Here is a 13,459-nt window from a genome sequence, read left to right as displayed (position 1 = left end):
GCTTTTAAGGCAATTTCTGTTGAGAAAAGCAGTTATCTCCCCATAAAGTGGACAAAATGTTTGGATTTGCTGTGTGGCCCCGTTTGTGCGGCCAAGTCAACAAAAACAAGCGACGGCAAACAAAACAGTGGCTATTTGCCGACAAACCGGCAACAAAATGTGTCGCCGAGTGGCAATAAAAGTAAAATAATTGCAGCGCCAGCAAAGCAACAAATGTTGCGACCGAACTGCGCAACTCTCAAATGTGACTGAGAGCAAGATGAGTCTGAACAAAGACAGAGAGAGAGAGAGAGCGGTTTGTTGTTGTTGTGGCAGCGCAGCATCAGCAACATAATGGAGCAACATGTTGCGGGCAGCGATCTCAAGCGCGGTCACCACAAACTCACACACACACACAGTCACCCACACGCATACACGCACGTGCAGACGACACCTCGCGGGAAACCGAAAAACCGAAAAAACGAGCGACGAACGAAAACGAACACACAGTCGCCTGTGGACAAGCAGCCCGACTTGACGTTACGAACCGAACGCCGCCGAACGAACGGCGATTTGAACGACGCGATTTGAGATTTTGTATTGGAGATTTGCGATTTGCGAATTCGAGTGGCTGGAGTTTTGAGACGCGACGCGCGCTTCAAAAACGCCTGCGCAAACAGCTGCCAAAGCGGCGATTTCGAATTTTTTTGAGTGTTCAAGTCTGTTAACTTCAAAACTATTGGCGCGATTGACGAATTTTTTGTTTAGTGCGACTCTGGTGACTTTTCAAACTATTGAAAATCACAGAATTTGGAGTTCTTGTTCAAATTCTAAAATTTTTGAACGGTTTTGAAAATTGCAAGGTATTTTTATTTGTGATTTGCCAAGACAATTAAATACCAAAAAATTAGTGATTTCCAAAACTACAGAACAGTTTTAAATTTATAATTTTGAAACTACGTAATCTTACATTATCCAGTGCGTTTTTTTTTAAACTAAAAAAAACTGAAGATTTCGTTTTGTTTTGAGTGATTAAAAAAAAACCAACAATACAATACTGGCGAGTTAAGCAAGCCACTAAAATTGCAAACATGATCCGTGGAATCTTGCTCCTGCTGCTGGGAACCACCAGGTTCAGCCCCATCCAGTGCATCTCCAATGACGTGTACTTCAAGATGTTTTCGCAACAGGCGCCGCCGGAGGATCCGTGCTACAATAAAGCGCACGAGCCACGCGCCTGCATTCCGGACTTTGTGAACGCCGCCTACGATGCTCCAGTGGTGGCCAGTTCCACGTGCGGATCGTCGGGTGCGCAGCGATATTGCGAGTACCAGGATCACGAGCGCTCCTGCCACACCTGCGACATGACGGATCCGTTGCGCAGCTTTCCAGCCCGCTCGCTGACCGATTTGAATAACTCGAATAATGTGACCTGCTGGCGCAGTGAGCCGGTGACCGGAAGTGGGGACAACGTAACCTTGACCCTCTCGCTGGGCAAGAAGTTCGAGCTGACCTATGTGATCCTACAGCTGTGCCCGCATGCTCCGCGTCCCGATTCGATGGTGATCTACAAGAGCACCGATCACGGGCTCAGTTGGCAGCCATTCCAGTTCTTTAGCTCCCAGTGCCGCCGGCTTTTCGGACGTCCCGCCCGCCAATCCACTGGACGCCACAATGAGCACGAGGCCCGCTGCAGCGATGTCACCAGGCCACTGGTCTCCAGAATTGCCTTCAGCACACTGGAGGGACGCCCATCGTCACGGGATCTGGACTCATCGCCGGTGCTGCAGGACTGGGTGACGGCCACCGATATCCGGGTGGTGTTCCATCGCCTTCAACGCCCCGATCCGCAGGCCCTGCTCTCATTGGAAGCCGGAGGAGCAACGGATTTGGCCAGCGGCAAGTACAGTGTGCCCCTGGCCAATGGACCCGCTGGCAATAATATTGAGGCGAATCTCGGTGGGGATGTGGCAACATCCGGCAGTGGATTGCACTATGCCATCTCTGACTTTTCGGTGGGCGGACGGTGCAAGTGCAATGGACACGCCTCCAAGTGTTCCACGGACGCCAGTGGGCAGCTGAACTGCGAGTGCAGCCACAATACCGCTGGAAGGGATTGCGAACGCTGCAAGCCATTCCACTTCGATCGTCCATGGGCCAGAGCCACCGCCAAGGAAGCCAATGAGTGCAAAGGTGAGTCAGCAAACCATTTTCTATTTAATATATTAATTGCGATTCATCTGAATGGGAGTAACTGGATATAAGTGAAATTAAAAAATATTTTAGCACCTGCACTTTTGAATAGATATTAAATGTAAAATGCAAAATTGCAGAAAAAAAGAAGAAAACAATTTAAAATATTTGTATAAACAGGGTTTAAAATCCAAAAGAACGCTGCTCAATACCAAGGGCATGTTAGTAGTTTGGAATAAATAATTCAGCTCTAGGAATATTCTATAAACAAAGAACCGATTTCAGTTCACAATTTTTGTTTATTTATTGGTAATGGAAGGAGAGTCACAACATAAACATTTTCGGTGGGCTTGATGCAGGTACATACCTGCCTTAATTTATACAAATACAATATTTAAACAAAAATAACTCAATATTATGAAATTCTACATTTTATGTTGACTTGAGAGTCGCATGTTATAATGCGTTTTTTAATTAGTTATTATTTCCTATCATAATCACGTCTAAACACTTCTAAAATGTGGTAGTCCCACTATTTTTATCGACAACACACCTCTGGGAAAACTATAGGATTAGGCTTGGTTTTATTGGCCAATATTATTGAGAGGGCTTATGACAATACTCGAGGGATCTTACCTGACCCTCGGAGGCTCTTTTACCTAAACTTCTGCTGTGCGGAATATCCCGGCCAGCAGATTTTAACGGGACACATCCTACCTAGGCTGAAGTCAATCAACTCCCCCAAGAAAAAAAAGGGAAAACATTCCCGGCAAAAGGGGAAATATCGATGCGAAATTATGTTACCTTCGGGGCGAGTAACCCCCAAGGACATTCTGCTCCTGGCCAGCCAGCCAGGCAGCCAGCTCAATCTATTGGACAAACATATCGGGACACAAAGTTAAAATACAGAAAGTAAGGACGTGGTCGGTGGAGTGCAGCAGGGTTGCAAATGTTAATCTGGAGCTGGGGAACGGGACTGGCGACAACTCCATTAGAATTCAATTTTCGAGGCAGTCGCGTGTGTTTGGTCTTCATCTTAGCTCGGCACAGGGTTGCTCTTTTGCTTGCCAAGGATAAGAAGAATGCTGCAGGAGGAACAGGGAATCTGGAATCGAAAATATGAAGGAAAAACCCAAAGGCATAACTGTTTGTGCTGCGGATTTGGCTTAGCCATAATTGAACAACTCGATGGACACGTGTAGAGCGTTATGGGGGGAGGTATGCGCATACAATAATATCCGTAGGTAAGTGAGACCCAATCAAGTAGCAACTCTTGGGCCAACCCTCGCCACCGAGGCGAAATCGAGACGTTACCTTTGGCCAGGCTAAACAAGCAAACAAACAAACAAACAAACAACAGCACAAACATTCAATCAGGACACAATGGCGAGACTTCGAGGGCGATATTCCGCGTCCAATGTCCGGATTGCCAAATCCCGAATCCAGAATCCAGAAACCCCGGGATAAACCCTCGCAATTAACCCTCTAAAAACTCGCTGAGCTCGAACAATAAGCGCGAATTTAAGCGAAATTAATTTGATAAGCATTTTCAACAAGAGCGAACAAATAATTCCCGACAATCGAACATGAAAACGAGAGCAGGGAAGGTTTTTGGGTTTTCGATTTCTTGTGATTTTGATGTTGGAATTTCATTTCGAGCATTAGAACTGACAACATTTTAAGGGTTCAGAAATTTGTGGCATAAGAAGAGTGAGAGAGTTGCTAAATGATTGAGTTTCATGCAAATAATCCCATTTAGCAGTGCTGATCATATTTATATAATAGTTTGTAGTTTGATAATCAGGATAATCAGCATTTGTATATGACTTGATGAGCTCAAAGATATGTAAGATCCAACTAAATATGTAACCTATATTTCTTTGTGTTACACTACACACTAGATTGCTTCAAACCCCCGTCCCAAAAGCACTGGCATCATTCATAGCAGGCACTTGATGAAAGTGTCCTTCGTGGTCATCACGTGCCATAACATTGCAATTTTTTCCTGATCCAGTTGGTGGGCATTCGCAAGGGGGTAGGGGGAAAGGACATGCAGCCGGGGGACCTTTAGTATTGTTTAGTGCATAAATCACAGTCACACCATACGGGGCGGGTAAGTGGAAAATGGAAAATGTGAGATGGAAATGGAAATGGAAGGCAGGCGGGTCTTATCAGAGGACGGCACGTGTGCCAGACTCTCCTCCTCCCGGCCACGCCTCCTCGTCCGCCCATCGGTTTATTAGGGTTGCAAAATGCAACCGACCTTCTGCGTCTCACCCCCTCGGATGGCAGCTCAAAGGACTCGCGCAGCATATGTAGCATGTTTATGGACAAACGAAATTAACGTTGCCATCGCCGCTTTTGACGTTCAATGTGACCTCAAACAACGGCTACAAAGGCAACAAAAACAACGCAGACAACAACCAACAGGCAGCAATTACAGACCAAAAGCAACAACAATGGAAAGGGAAACGGAAAATGTCCAGGCCGGAAAATATTTCCGATGAGCGGTGTAAAAAAGAAAAAAAAACCACAGAAAATTCGGAAAAAAGCGAACATATGCGAGCAGATTGCACTCGAATCGAATCGAAAACGAAACGAAATGGGTATGGGTATGGAAATCGAATCGAATGGAATCGAATTGAAGGGCACGTGATGATATCTTTTAACTAACTGCAAAACGATTTAGCTGGGGTTTTAATGAGCAGGCGGCAACAGCAGGCAATTTGCATGCAAGGACTCACTAAATTAGGAGTTTCCCAAATATACAAATATACATATGCCGCATATGGAAGGATTTTATGTAAAATAGGCGAAGGGTAAGTGGGAAGAATATTTAGAAAAACAAATGCGAGATATTATGCATATACGCAATGTATCTTTTCATAATGATGCGCAAAAAGCAATAAACAATTTCCTATGCATATGCTTCTGGCCAAACATAATAAAGTAAAAAACTTTAAGGCGGAAGTTGGTATACTTTATAGCGCATAACGTGGAAATTTCTTTTAACACCCTAGGGGTGCTTCGATGCCGATGACCAAAATTATGGATCATTAAATGGATCAACAAATAATAAAGCAATCTTTTCGCTTACAAAATATCCCCTTAAAAAGGCTAATATCTTAGAGAGCGAATTACGAAACAGTCCCGGGGAAATCGTGATTAATGCACAGATGCAGTCCCATTATTTCACTGTGCGCCGGAAACCATCCATTCTCGACATTCTTTTACCATAAATTGCCAAACTCTCAACTTGGAGCATAAATTCGCCTTAGATTTATAGGTGTCGAGAACAAAGGAGAGCTGGCGCACGTACATAATATATATATATATATATATATATATATATTTAATGAGTTAAGACGGCAACCAACTTTGACCCGCACTTAACCCCTCAATCATAAGCAGAATGCAGTTTATCACATCTCCATACACACCTAAATCGGGCCTAGAATCCATATATATATAATATATAATATATAATATACATACAGATATGTATGCTCGGGGCACATGGGAGTCATAAAGCTGAAGAGCAGTGGCAAATAGAGGAGAGACCGATGTGATTTTCAATTTGAATTTAAATTTGAACAAAAACAAACAAGTTCATGAGATGCGGCTAAAATTAACATCGGCGTTGTTGAGATGGCGCGCAATAAATAAATTTAAATCCGTTAAAACGTTTGGCAAATCAAGACATTACTCATACGCCGTGTTGTTGCCGTTGCCGCACCAGAAATAGTTCCTCTGATGGACGGGTCGAAAATGCTTCGCTGCGGAGTGGTGATAAATGTGCCAGGGGCTTACGAAAATGCCGCGCAAATTAGCCAAACAATTTGTCCAACTAAAATCGAATGGAATGATTTGGCAGTCGTCGACTGATGTTTATATGTATATCATCAGAGAAGAACAAGGGCATCAAAACTAAACTAATAAGTGGTGTTATTAATGATGTATGAATATTCGTAAAAACTATAAATTTTACTTAGCTAATCCGTTTCTTGGAATATTTGGCTTGACAAGAATCAAATAGTCAATTAATTTGGACTTCAGAGTCTTTAAATGCAATTTCATATTCATAAATTGAAATAAAATTGATTGAATGAATCGTTGTGCTGATTAATAAGGGCCATACATAATCCTTTTTCTGTTCTGTTGACCAAGTTAAAGGTTATTTCATTATTTGGCCCCATCACCTTTGCTTTGTAAATGCATTTTCCCATTTGCCAGTTTTTGCTGCTATTACCCGGTTTTTCCCCTGACATTTTCCGATTTTGTCTCCGTTTTTCCTGTTTTTTTTTTTTTTTTTTTTTTTGTTTTTTGGCTGGCTCCCCTGGACATTGATTCGAAATTGCATTGGCATGTCCTCAAGTTATTTGAACATCCTTTTTGGATGGGCTTGGGCTTTGTTTGGCTGTGATTCCGCTGCTTTGTGTGTGAATGTCCTGTGGCTATAATTTCGCACAGCATTCCCTGCCAGTCGCCTTATGTCAGTTTTCATCAGTAACATTTCATGAATTTTTCCCATTTTTTTTTCACTCGTGTATTTTTTCTTTCACTGGCATAAGGATGAATGGATTGGGCGAGGGGACATGGGGCGCAATGAGTAGAAAGCGAAACGTGCAAAAATCCTTTCGCCTCGCCATCTACTCCGTTGTCATTTTAATTGTTGTTTACCGGGCTTGTCAAATGCGCACTTCAGTGTGCAAAAAAAAAAAAACAGAAAAAATACAAGAAAATAACAAAAGCATCTCGGCTACCGACTTTCAGATGCCCTGCACTCTGGGCGTTGGAATTTTCCAGATTTAGTTAGTTAGGTAAAAACTTTTAATTAAATATCGCTATCGAATGTAGACATCCCGTTAAAACTATTTCTGGTATGGCAAATTCATTGCATATGTACATACTTTATAGTTATTAAATCTAAAATGCAATTTACCAGGTATGAAAAGGATGGAGGACTACATCATTGCCAAATGAAAGCCCCCAGGTGGCGGGCCTTTCAGGCGGCGGGAATGTCATTTTGGGGGCATGAATAGAACCAGGGACACCTAGACCATTCGTTATGATGGCCGGCTGTCTATGACGAGGCTGTCATCGCCATACGCTCTGATTTACTGGCCAGCACATACACTCGGCTTCATCGTCGTCCTGACACATCCTCGCCCATATATCGTGCCCATCCTTGGCCATATATCCGAGCATCGGCTTTAATTTTTGCCCATCTGCATTTGCGAATTCACTTTCATCGGTGGTTTTTAGCTAAATGTATTCACCAATACTTTTTACAATCACTTTGGCACTTGCTTAATTTATTTTATTATATATTTGCCCCTCGAAATTTTTGCAAAATGCTGGCAGCTTAAAAAAAAATGCCCTCATTTTTGCCATTCTGCATATTTTGCCTTTGGACTTGGATTGGCATTTGTTTCGGCTCGGTGCGGGCTTGGCTTTCAAGTGATTATGATTATTTTTTATGCACATAACGCCACACAAAGCACAACATGCAACCCTAGCAGCCAAATCTCCTTCGCTGGCTCATCAGCCAACGAATGTCAAAAGCAAAGGGCAAAGGCAGCCAGGACACAGGGAGCTCAAAAGCCAAACAAACCAAAACGAAACAAAAAGTTAAGTCAGCAGCTTTGGGCGGATCGGTGAATATAGATGCAACGATCTGTGAATGCCCTACACAGGGTAGGATAATATCCTAGAAACTACTACTATCTTTTTTATAATTTTTATAATTTTTTTTTGTATATTCAAAATCCTTGTTTTATATTCTTGCTTCTTTGCCATGGATTTGTGATTCCACCTCCTTATCAAAGTGTAAGGACAGCTTCTGTCCATTTCTATGCCACAACCTCAAAAGGTAGAAAAAGGATCTGAATCCTTCGCCATTCGTTCACATGTATGTGTGTGTGTGTGTTTGGCTGTTAGAAAATGGCCAAAGGCCAGCTGGGTTGTGAGGACGAATGCCGTGCGTTGATTTTAACTGTTATTACTTGCTGGTCGAGGGGGTGGACCAGGTGAAAGGGGTATGGGAATGGGGATATATACATGCATTTATATACACATATCTCTCAGCACGGAACTCGACTCCGTCGACGTCGTCTCTATTTGTCTGGCCATTTGAGTTTTGTGTAAGCAGTTAATTGGATCAGGGGCTGCTGGCTCCCTTCAGATCTTGGACCATCCTTTCCCATTCCATTCCATCCTTCGCGTCCATCCCAGAATCGGGATTCCAGTCCATGTGGCAAAGAAAACGGCATAAGAGATTGTTGCATACTTCATGGAGCTGTCGGATACATTTTTAATAGGCTCTGAATGCCGGGCCAGTTGGCAAATGTCAACACACAAACTCGAGGAATGCCAGCGGGTTGGGTTTTTCACAGAGGGATAAAGAGCGTGGTGGGGGGGGGGAAGGTCTTTTGGAGGAGTCGTGTCTGTTCGTGGAATCTATTAAATCATTTTTGTTGCTAATACATTTGTACATAAATAGCGGCAACAAGCATATGTGTACTTGCCACTTCCATTTTGTTGATGCTGTTGGGTGTTGCTCTTGGGAATTCCTTTGAATTTGAATTTGAATTGCGAGAATTCCCTTCGAAATGCGGCGAACTTGCAACTTGGGGCAGCTGCCCATGCGCAACAACAACATCAATATCAGCTGTCTGCAACAATAGACACGGAAGGCAAGGAAAAAGATAGCTGCACATGGGTGGGTCAAGAAGTTCGGAAAGCAAAGGTTTTTTATTTAAGAGATCTTCAGACAATGTAGATTTCAAAATCAGTCTTAAAAGCAAAGATAGTGCTTACAACCAATTCTTTGTTGGCTTAGCGTAATTAAATGATGCCTAATTTTATAATTTAAGTGTTCTGGCAAAAAAACGGGGAAAATATCAGGAAAACTATTTTTAGCTTTCATAACTTGTCTTTTTTTTGTGGCAAGAACATCTTAATGATAAACAAAGGCATAAAATCATTATCTCCATAAAACTAATTCCCCATCAAAATGATATAAGCGATGTTAGTGTCTTTTGAACTAGCATATATATTATATATCGAATCTGTTTGATCAACCCACTGTGTCCAGCATAATGATATGTATGGCATATCGGACATAAAAAAAGCCAGCAGCCGAAGGCAACCCATAAATCAAAATGTGTGCAGTGGCAACAACGACTTCTCACCTTCGAAGGGGAAATGGTGGGGCGGGGCGTTCGCTTGGTTTTGGATCTTGGGTATTCAGTTTTCAGTTTTTAGTTTCAACATGGTTTTCAGTTTTTTTTCGGTGGAAACGCCGCTGCCAAGTGCCACTAAACGTAATGTAAATAAGCATTTAACAGCAATAGCAACAACATCCAGGCATCGAACAACCAACATCGCAGCAATAAATGGCATTACAAACAACGGGCAAATAAATCGCAGTGAAGCGCAAATGCTCAGATGAAAAACTTGGACGCCGCCAAAGTTGCTGCCGCGCTTAACATTTACAACATGCAACACACAGCGAGAATTATGCAGGCAGCAGGCAGCAGAAGCAGCAACATTGCATATTGCATCTTGCACATGGCACATGGTGTTGCCGCCGACATGTTGACTTATGCCGCCGCAGCACACTGCCAACTCGCAACAACTTCTCAGTTCCTCATCTGCGACTGCAACTGCATCTTCAGCTCCATCTCCATCTCCATCTCCAGCTGCATCCCCTCGGCCTTCCAAATGCTGCACGCTTCAAAACACTTGGACATGCGATTCGAGATTTGAGCAACAGCCAATACACAAGAAACTTGCAACGGCCGCAGCATTTTGCCTTTTTATTGTTGCCGCCTGCACCTTGCCAGCTTTCCATGGGCATCTGAAAAATCAGAAAAAAAAGGGAACAAAAATAGGTGGGCGCCATAAAATGACCACAAGTGAAACATGTTGGTTATGGGAAGATTTACGGATGGCCAAGTGTATATGTAGATTGGCAATATAGGGAAGTTATACTACTCTTAACATACATTGAGGTTTCATCTGACAAAATATACCTCGTTTTTTTCACACGATTAATTTAAGATTGATTCGCTTGCGGTATTCGGAGAATACCAACTTTGGGCAAAATATCAAAATTATAAGGGTTACAATTTAGCTAAATGACCAGCATAATCATAAAAACTAGCCGTTCCGTTTACACTTTGACTAATTGGATCTTCCATCTTTGAATTGATTTATTTAGTTTCTTATAAATCTTGTTCACATCGTTCATAAATCACGTTGAGCAGAGAAAATGTATTTAAATTTTCCCATGAAAATTTATTCACATTTGCGTTATGTGTGTATTTTATGCCCCTGACTAACCTATTTTGATGCAGCATTTAGTCAGCCAATTTGATTGATATGTTCTTGGATTTGTTTTATAGATAAACAAACACACGGGTCCGCATTTTTAGCTTTTCACTTTTATACGCGCCGAGCTTTTCTCTTTTTTTTTGGGAAATTAGCTCTCACCTCATGCGAACATGCCATAAAATCTGCTCCAAATACAGCTAATTATCGAGTAAAGTACAGAACATTCGCCCCTTCACAGTCTTTTCAGCCTGTCAGCGGGAAAATTTATCCTAAAAAGAAGGAAAAGCCGGTGAAATCTCGAAAACGGGGCGAAGAAGTTGCGCAAAGTGGCAAAAAAAAAGAAGAAAACGATGTGGATGACGCCTCTCAGTCGGCGTCAGGTGCATCATAGGTGTGAAGTGCAATCAAAACCTACACTCGGAAAACTCAAAGTTCGCCCTAAAATTTATATTTAAACCAACATGTTGCCCGAGTAATTAAAGTCCCTTTAAACCATTTATTTTACTTCAGGTTAACTTTACTTCATCTCAACAATTCCATAACCTTAGTATAATATAGAAGAATTGTGCAAATTACTAACTTATTTCTATACATTTATAGTTATTACTTAGTACTACTATTCAATTGGGACATTAACAGCAAGAATAGTTTATTGCTTCGGTTCATTTTAGACCATAACACTTTTAGTTTTACCAAAATATGCATATTTAATGATTTTTATTGTGCATAAAGTTGTACCTTTACCAAACTTTACAGTTATAGCCCGTTCCAACTGCCCCTGAAGCACTTTACATATACTCAGTCTGAGTTTTTTTTTAGCCAAATAAAAAGCTCATTAGGCGAGTTGACCAAATTGCAACATGTTTCTTAATTTCGTTGTTGTTTTTCGTCGTTATTTTTTTATACTTATTTTTTTTTTGGGAGGGCGGCGGCCACGCCTGCGGAAAAAAGCCAATTCAAATATTAACCCTCCAACTTCCCCCGCCCCACCCCACACCCTTGGCAAACAAAAGATAAACAAACAGGCAATGAGAAAAATAAAATGAGATAAAATAAATGAAAAGCAAATTCAAGTTGGAAAAGCAAAGCTTCAAAATCAAGCGGGAGACGTTAAAAGTCATTAAAATTGAAACTGTCGAATGATGCTGACGGCCAAAGGGGCGGATGGGTGGGGGCGTGGCCAAAAATTTATGGGGCAGGGGGTCCATTCTCGCAGGTGTGTGTACAACTCGCCCAGGGTCAGGCAAATAATTAACTCTGAGCCGATTTTGGGCTGCGAAAGTTACAACGGCCTATCACTCAGAGGCATCAGTGTTTCTTTCTTTTTTTTTTTTTTGGGCTGGAAATTAATTTTCTCACACATCTCGGGGAAATTTCAGAAGAGAGAGCTTTGCCCAGGTAACTTAATTACGAACCTTTAGATCGAAGTAAAGATGACCACTGGATTATCTAGTGGGAAACACCTTGAGGGTGTTGCTCTAAGTTTACTTTTGTTTATTGTTCAGCGAAGTTTTCTAGTTTTGAACCATAGCTATGAAGCATTGGTAACACAAATTACACAAATGTGTTAGAATGAATACTAAGCCCCTTGATGCACTACAATTTACAAACAGTTGAGTCTCTCTTTCAAATTCTCATCAGTTCTTCCGAAAAACCCGAATGATAAACCAAATGCTGGCATTGCTCAGACTAATAACCATAATATATCCAAATTTGCCTTGACTTTCTCTACCAATTTGACAAACAATTAAATCAATTTTATTTTATTGCTTTTTGTGTGCTCGGCAAAAGTGTCCGAAAAGTGAGCAAACTGCAGCTCCCTTGGCAGTTTGTCGGTCGGTTGGTAAACCTCATTGATCCCATCTCACTTTTGGCCCTGCGAACGTAGTTTCCATTTAGTTTGTGTTATTCAGTACCACTTCAACCTCCGAAGAGATAAGTCGTGCCTCTCAGTCTAAAGCCTCGCTTCGCGTAAGCCCAAAACTCTTATCAGCAAAATCTTGATAAACAAATATCAACCACAAAGAGAAAATAAAAAACTTAACAACAAAAACAACAATACCGCTAATCCGGGCTCAAGCCCTTAACCAACAATCATGACAGACCCACCAAACATTTACAAAATCACTTCAAAAACATACCAATCCCAATTAGGCGAACCTAAATTTATAATTATTAAAAGAAATGACAACAACTCTTTCGAAAGAACTTCACCATTCATCATAAAAAAATCGGTGGACTTTGCCTGTGGAGGAGAAGTTGAGGGATGCAAACGTACAAGAGACGGCAACCTGCTAATAAAAACCAAAAATGAATTACAAGCCAGAAAACTCCTAAAACTAACAAAAATTGCAGATGAGGATGTAACAGCAAGTGAACATAAAACATTAAACTTCTCTAAGGGAGTTATTTACTGTAACGACCTTAGACACATCGACGAAGACACAATTCTACAAGAACTAAAACCACAAAAAGTATCTGAAGTTAAAAAAATAATGAAACGGCAAAACCCCAACTCTAACTCCGACACCAACAACATCACATTAGTTGAAACTGGACTCATAATTATAACCTTTGAATCGCATAAGCTCCCCGAGATAGTACGAATCGGGTACGAAACAGTCCGAGTACGAGACTATATCCCACTCCCACTTCGATGCAAAAAATGCCTCCGCTTCGGTCATCCAACACCCATATGCAAAAGTGTAGAAACTTGCATCAATTGCTCTGAAACAAAACACACAAACGACGGAGAAAAATGCACAAACGAAAAAAACTGCTTAAATTGCCGAAATAACCCAGAACTTGACCATCAACACAGCCCAATTGACCGCAAATGCCCTACGTTCATAAAAAACCAGGAATTAACAGCAATTAAAACCACACAAAAAGTTGACCATAAAACGGCCCAACACATATATTTCGAACGTCACGGCTTCCAAACGAAAAA

The 13,459-nt window shown here is 41.6% G+C and overlaps 1 protein-coding gene across 3 annotated transcripts in view, besides 1 other annotated feature; it reads left to right on the top strand.

The window, feature by feature from the left end:
• The first annotated feature begins 386 nt into the window (after positions 1-386).
• The window catches only part of NetA (Netrin-A), a 49,917-nt gene continuing 36,844 nt past the window's right edge, over positions 387-13,459 (top strand). For 2 of the 3 annotated variants that reach the window (NM_078599.5, NM_001258738.2), the window contains exon 1: positions 481-2,172. In NM_078599.5, the coding sequence (NP_511154.3) occupies positions 1,071-2,172 (1,102 nt within the window). In that variant the 5' untranslated portion in view covers positions 481-1,070. Of the gene's footprint in view, positions 2,173-13,459 lie in introns of all 3 variants that reach the window. The other variant, NM_001298314.1, reaches the window with a different exon arrangement.
• Positions 12,420-13,459: part of a mobile genetic element that runs on past the window's edge.

This window comes from Drosophila melanogaster, chromosome X, assembly GCF_000001215.4.
Source record: "Drosophila melanogaster chromosome X".
NCBI classification, from domain to species: Eukaryota; Metazoa; Arthropoda; class Insecta; order Diptera; family Drosophilidae; genus Drosophila; species Drosophila melanogaster.
This window is presented reverse-complemented; position numbering and strand designations above follow the sequence as displayed.